Consider the following 7,750-nt stretch of genomic DNA (forward strand, 5'->3'; position numbering starts at 1 on the left):
CAACAATTGGTCCAGTTATCAACGCTATTTTCAAGTTTTGAACAACTCGACTTTTAAGGTCTATGTATCTACATAAGCTGATGTTTCCATGTATGAACATTATATTTTAAGACCTGTTCAAGAATTTAGCTAACAGATGTTTCCGTATATCAAAGAATATAGTTTGTTTACAGATGTGTCCTCTTCAGTTCATTGTAAGAATGTGTTGAAACTGGTATTGATATGTATGTCTTTTATTAGAATGTAGTTGGTTTACAGATGTGTCCTCTTCAGTTCATTGTAAAAATGTGTTGAAACTGGTATTGATATGTATGTCTTTTATTAGAATGTAGTTGGTTTACAGATGTGTCCTCTTCAGTTCATTGTAAAAATGTGTTGAAACTGGTATTGATATGTATGTCTTTTATTAGAATGTAGTTGGTTTACAGATGTGTCCTCTTTGGTTCATTGTAAAAATGTGCTGAAACTGGTATCCCTGTGCATTTCTTTTGTTAGAATGTAGTTTGTTCCAAAAGTGATGTTTCCCTTTCTTTATCTTGCCTTAATCCAGTTTTAATTAAGAACTGAATACATGTGTTAAACAACGTTTGATGAGCACATTTTGTTGAATCTTTGCTACTTGATTATTCTATGTCTGAGTTTACTTTTCTTTAACAGGAGAACATCAGCTGGGACTCTGACCATTATCTGAATCTAACACCAGAACCAATGGTCAGTCTGATTGATCAGATTCCACCACAGCAAGGGCCTAGTAGGTCATCAAACATTAATTTGAGAGAGGAACAGAGAGGTTTGCTGTGGATGTTAGATGAAGAGTCCATGTTTCCTAATTCTTCAGAACAAAATTTCCTTGAACGAATTTTTGCTCACAGTAATAGAAAAGGTACTTTAATAGTGAGAGGATTGCTTATAACATACTGAACTGTAATGTTTCTAACATAACTTTTAAACTGTAATAGTTGATTAGTTATGCTTGATGACAAAGTAGTAAAAGTGAATGCATGAAAAAAACCCACAAGATTGTGATTATAGTGTGGTGCTGATCATGCACAAATGCATATTATGATTACATCAAAAAATTCAGCTTTATTTTTATGTTTAAAAATAGATCTAACTCGTATTAAATAAATAATCTAATAAGAAATTAAAGTTGATGTGAGATGTCAGTCAGGTAAATATCCCTCTAGATAAGTATCCAAAAGGTGCAAGGTTTTAAATATTTAAAGTGGTTTTTGGGTCAAGAAAAGGGAGAAAAGTAAATAAGAAACTTTTTATTGATTAGTGGGTTTTGTCACTGAAGTCTTGCTGATATGGCAATGTTGTCAGACATAGTGAAAATTTAGGGAAGAATATGGCAGTCTTTATTGAGGGTACGTTATTAACTCACCTAATGGACAAAACATAAGGTTAATTAATGTAACCCACTTCATTATTAACTCACCTAATGTCGTAAATATTCTTCCAGAAAGCCACAGATAATCCGTGAAGTGGGTTACATTAATTAACCTTATGTTTTGTACATTAGGTGAGTTAATAACGAAGTGGGTTACATTAATTAATCTTATGTTTTGTCCATTAGGTAAGTTAATAACGAAGTGGGTTACATTAATTAACCTTATGTTTTGTCCATTAGGTGAGTTAATAACGAAGTGGGTTACATTAATTAACCTTATGTTTTGTCCACTAGATGAGTTAATAATGAAGTGGGTTACATTAATTAACCTTATGTTTTGTACATGAGGTGAGTTAGTAACGAAGTGGGTTACATTAATTAACCTTATGTTTTGTCCATTAGGTGAGTTAATAACGAAGTGGGTTACATTAATTAACTTTATGTTTTGTCCATTAGGTGAGTTAATAACGAAGTGGGTTACATTAATTAACCTTATGTTTTGTACATTAGGTGAGTTAATAACGAAGTGGGTTGCATTAATTAACCTTATGTTTTGTCCATTAGGTGAGTTAATAACGAAGTGGGTTGCATTAATTAACCTTATGTTTTGTACATTAGGTGAGTTAATAACGAAGTGGGTTACATTAATTAACCTTATGTTTTGTCCACTAGATGAGTTAATAACAAAGTGGGTTACATTAATTAACCTTATGTTTTGTACATTAGGTGAGTTAATAATGAAGTGGGTTGCATTAATTAACCTTATGTTTTGTACATTAGGTGAGTTAATAATGAAGTGGGTTGCATTAATTAACCTTATGTTTCATTCTCTGAATCCTAACAGTGATCATTTGTGTAAAATATTTTTACTAAATGGAATATAATCATGTTTAATCTGAAACAGAGAAGAAACACCTGTTACAGAAGGGACCTCATGTGTATCTGTTTACATTACAACACTTACAAGGAACCAACCCAGTTACATATAACACAGCAGGCTGGTTAAGAGCTTGTAGGGAGCATCCAGTTGTTCGTCAGGCTAGCCCTCTGCTACAGGACTCTCAGAGGTGAGTGACTCTTGTTCACATTAGTTGAATATATGACAGCTAATTCCGAGGTTGTATCTAAAACTTGTGTAAAGTTATCATTAAATGGCTGATAAACGGATGCTTTGCTGTAATAGTAAAAAGAAAAAGTTCAACATTTTGTCATCTGAACTGAAGAATGAACAATATTCATACAAAAACTAAGGTGTAAGAAATGAAGTAACAAACTACAGATTAAATAGGATAACAACTATAAAGTAAGAAGATTTGTTAAAAAAGATGTATAAACTAATAAATGAATGTTTGATGCTTTAATACAGAGACTATATCAGCCAGCTGTATGTATCTTCAAGAGGACCATCTTCAACAATGACTGGTACAATTGGCTCCAGTGACTCGGCCACTCTCAGGCGAACCTCTAGCATACGGCGCACACAAACTGTAGCAACAGCCGGAATGAAACGACGGTCTTTACCCCTCCAAGTTAAATACACCATGGTAAGTCATCTAAACTGACAATTATGGGAAGATTTATTTTAAGCTATGATGAACAGTTACTTGGACTTTATGTATTTGACTGGTTTTGTAATGAACATAACACATCTGTTGTGCACTGCTATAATATATGTAGCTGTAGCTTCTATGTAATTGAATTGCCATGGTTATGAATTTTTTTCTACCAACAGGATGCTCTAATAGACATATTAAACCGAAGTCAACTGCACTTTGTTCAGTGTCTTCTTCCACAACATAATGCTGGACATTGGAACCACAGAAGTAAAGCCTTGAAACGAAGCTCAGGGTGTGAGGACTTCCTTTTGAATGTCCCTCTCTTGAGATCTCAGCTTAGAGGTGCCCAAATTATAGACTCTGTTCGAGTGCACAAACAAGGTAAACTCTTAGCACTTGGAAACTTGTTTCTATGTGATTTATTTGGATTAACATACTGTATAGCATGTTTTAATTTTCAGAACTGGATAAAAGTGATATTTCACATCATTAAACATTATAAACAATTAACTATTTGGCCTTATGGAAGTTAACTGGTTTTAAAAACAATGTGAAATAAGAGAGAAAAAACACAGACATTATGTGTTGCATGACAGTAAATATTACATAATCTTAAATTATGATTTGTTAAACGTGTCAATTTTTCTCATTATTTAATTACAGTTTTGTCACTAAATTGTTTATTTTCTTGAGAAAAAAGTTAATCAGTGACTTCTTGAAAGGAAAATGAAAATAACCAGGACTTAAATTTCATTAGTTGATATTATGTACATTTAATTAAAATGATGTAATGATCCTTGAAGTATTTAAGTAATTTACTGATGAGCCTAGCAGTTTATTTAATGCCTTTTGAAGATCAGTTTGACACTTTTCACCACCCAAATGAGGCTCGTAAATTTTATAAAATTTGATGTATATATAAAAATATCTACAATATATGTTTATAATTGGACTCTCAGAAATTCATATAAGGGTAGAAAGAAAAACACTTTAGAGTGCAAAGGTGTCACATGACACAGACAACTGAAGAATTTATGTAAATAGTTCTTTCTGAAATTAAGAAATTACAACTTAGATAACATGAGAATTTGAATTATAAACTATGTTTTGATGCCAAACTTATCGACAAAAATTAATAATAAAGTTGTTTGATTAAATTTTGGATGTAGTCCTTTAAAAGGTCGTGACATTCTCACTTTGACCCAGCTGTTGTCATAAGGTTAAGTAGTAGTAAGTCTTGTTATATTCTTTAAAAGTAAAATGGTTTATAAAGTGTTGTTGTGTTGCATGTTGAAAGAACTAATAACAATATTTTTTGCATCTTCACGTGTAGTATGTTACAGTAAAGGTCTAATGTTTATGGATCTTCCTAAAAGTAATTGATTCCATTTATAAATGTATTTTAAATGCTGCCAAGAAATGTAGTTAAAAGACAACATTTTCAGGTTTTCCTGAGCACTTGATGTATGGTGAGTTTCGTCGAAGAGTAGAATTATTGGTGCCGCCAGAACAGCAACCTGGAAGGCTAATTTCTGATGAGAAACAAGCAGTAGAACAACTGATTGAGTACTTAGACTTTGATAAGTCTTCATACCGCCTTGGACTGAGCCAAGTAAGTAAACTGTTTATTGTCTCACACTTCTTTCTGAAATATTTTTCAAAACCCTAGTAGTTTGAAATATACTTACCCTGACAATAAATCTGAAATAAACATGAAAATTTTAAACTTTCCACCAATAAATACAACTGTATAAGTTCTGATATAAAACTAGTTAATTAAGTAACTTGTTTTGATTTATGTCAGTTTCGTACACAGGAATCGATATTAACTAATTCCAGACCACAGAGCTCCTCTCAGGTGTGAAGTACATATCAGATTTCTAAATATGAATAATAACAATAATTTTAACTATTTCAAAAGTTTTTAACTCTCAAATATTTTAGAATTGATATTTTGTGACATGTATTTAGTATAATTCACAAAGAAAAATTAAACAAATCTCAAGCATTTGTTTCTGTCCAGATTCATTTCTTGTTTCTCATGTGAGTTTCATTCTCTCTGTATATGGTCTTTATGATAACAACCCTTTGTTCCCATCCTTTCATGATGTCACAGTATGTGTGCTGAACAGTCATTAATGAAGCACAGTTTTGATTAAAGTGGAGTGAGCAGTGACTTATGGTTTAGTGGGAAAGTGACTAGACAGAGCTCCTGTAATTATGAACAGAAGAATCTTATGGGCAGTTTAGAATACTTAGGAACAAACCACAGATTTGGGAATTTCTTTATAGTTTCTGTAAACATTGTTTCATTCTTCAAGCACTTCCACTGCTTACTGGGAAAAAACACAAACAGGACTCCAACATGAAGAGCTCTGATATCGTTGAAGTTATAGTTCAGATACCATCAGACACTGCTTACTGGGCAGAAACACAAACAGGGCTCCAACATGAAGAGCTCTAATGTCGTTGAAATTATAGTTCAGATACCATCAGACACTGCTTACTGGGCAGAAACACACACAGAGCTCCAGCATGAAGAGCTCTGATGTCGTTGAAATTATAGTTCAGATACCATCAGACACTGTTTACTGGGCAGAAACACATACAGGGCTCCAGCATGAAGAGCTCTGATGTCGTTGATGTTATAGTTCAGATACTATCAGACACTGCTTACTTGGCAGAAACACATACACGGCTCCAACATGAAGAACTCTGATATCATAAAGTTAGAGTTCAGATACCATCAGACACTGCTTACTGGGAAGAAACACATACAGGGCCAATAAAGAATAGTGTGATGTAAATTGTTATTAGTTTTTTATTTGTGAATATTTCTTTTCCACAACAAAAAACATATAGTTTCAGTTATAAGGATAAAGAATCTGTGAATGACGTAGAGACCAAAATTATTATAAGACAATAGTTTCACCAAATCACAACTCATCTTGACTACTGGGGAGAGAAAACCAATGAAATACAATTGAGAATCATATGACAATGGAATGTAAATAACTTTTACATTTTGATATAGTCCTTTAATCACCATTAATACCCTAAAATATTGCAGGTGTTTCAATAATATGTGACTATATACTGTCAAATTTAATTATTATTTAGCAGACTAGCTCTTCATTTGTCAGAAACTTTGTCTGACACCATCAAGTGAAGAAAACACCTGTCTCTCATCATGTATTTAATACACTATAGAAACTTTGTCTGACACCATCAAGTAAAGAAAACACCTGTCTCTCATCATGTATTTAATACACTATAGAAACTTTGTCTGACACCATCAAGTGAAGAAAACACCTGTCTCTCATCATGTATATAATACACTATAGAAACTTTGTTTGACACCATCAAGTGAAGAAAACACCTGTCTCTCATCATGTATTTAATACACTACACGAACTTTGTCTGACACCATCAAGTGAAGAAAACACCTGTCTCACACCATGTATATTATACACTATAGAAACTTTGACACACTGTTCAGTGGAGTAACACCTGTCTCTCATTAAGTATATCATACACTATAGAAATTTTGACACACTGTTCAGTGGAGTAACACCTATCTCTCACCATGTATATCATACACTATAGAAACTTTGACACACTGTTCAGTGGAGTAACACCTATCTCTCACCATGTATATTATACACTATAGAAACTTTGACACACTGTTCAGTGGAGTAACACCTGTCTCTCATCAAGTATATAATACACAAAAGAAACTTTGTTTTGCACTCTGTCCAGTAAAGTAACATATGTTTTTATAATGTATATGTCACTCTGTATGAATTATTTCTGACACTCAAACTTCAGAAACCGTATCGTTCTCTTAATTGTTATTGTAAAATTTAGCAGGATTTTGTAGGTATGGCAGTCATTTTTTAAGTTTCAGATTTCTTTACTGTTTTCATTTTTAAAGTGCATTTTTCACATGTTTAACTATGTAAATATGTAATTGTATGTTATATAAAATAGGAAATATTTCTGAAGAGTAAAAAAAAATCAAGTATATATTTATTTTTACTTATATATTATATTTATTTAGAGGTTTCTGTGTACATATGATATATTTTATAGCCCTTTAGGCACTTAATTTGCTGAGCTAATATATATATATAAACATGGGAGTGTTTAAAAACATAGATATTTATTTATTTAAATCAGTGATTTTAAATACTTCTATGAATGCAGACTAAAAGAAAGTACTCTTAATGACATAGGTATTGTTGACATGTACAATGATTATATATTTTGCATTCCTTTGAAACATTGCAAAATTGTTGTGATAAGAAACTAAGACTACACATTCTCAGTTGTCACCTTTTCCAAATGACTTTGTATATTGTGCAGTTTACTCTGAACAAACCTTCAGAACCCGTTTTTTATAACCTGTATAATTCCCACTACAGTTCTTTTTTAATGCTTCAGAGTGTAAAAATTAATATTTATAGAAACAGAATTATTTGTTCTTCATTTGAAATGTAAAACTTGAGTTTTATTTTTAGCAGTCATAAATATGCTCTGTAGGAGACACACATTGTGGCTAGTGACAGATATGACGTGGAATCAGAACCTTGAAATACACTACTAGTTATTACATACAACTTTACAGTTCACTTTACAATCTTTCCCCAATGAAGAGTTCCTTGTAGCAGACACACATTGTGGCTAGTGACAGATATGACGTGGAATCAGAACCTTGAAATACACTACGAGTTATTACATACAACTCTACAGTTCACTTTACAATCTTTCCCCAATGAAGAGTTCCTTGTAGCAGACACAC

The 7,750-nt window shown here is 32.3% G+C and overlaps 1 protein-coding gene across 1 annotated transcript in view; it reads left to right on the forward strand.

Annotated features, from left to right (window-relative positions):
• LOC106465427 (unconventional myosin-XVIIIa-like) overlaps positions 1-7,750 on the forward strand; it is a 95,254-nt gene that overhangs the window by 45,584 nt on the left and 41,920 nt on the right. Inside the window, exons 13-17 of the mRNA XM_022393323.1 lie at positions 658-883; positions 2,298-2,460; positions 2,760-2,937; positions 3,126-3,330; positions 4,395-4,561. Coding sequence (XP_022249031.1) covers positions 658-883; positions 2,298-2,460; positions 2,760-2,937; positions 3,126-3,330; positions 4,395-4,561 — 939 coding nt within the window. The remainder of the gene's footprint in view (positions 1-657; positions 884-2,297; positions 2,461-2,759; positions 2,938-3,125; positions 3,331-4,394; positions 4,562-7,750) is intronic.

Source organism: Limulus polyphemus, unplaced genomic scaffold, assembly GCF_000517525.1.
Source record: "Limulus polyphemus unplaced genomic scaffold, Limulus_polyphemus-2.1.2 Scaffold1941, whole genome shotgun sequence".
Taxonomy (NCBI): domain Eukaryota; kingdom Metazoa; phylum Arthropoda; class Merostomata; order Xiphosura; family Limulidae; genus Limulus; species Limulus polyphemus.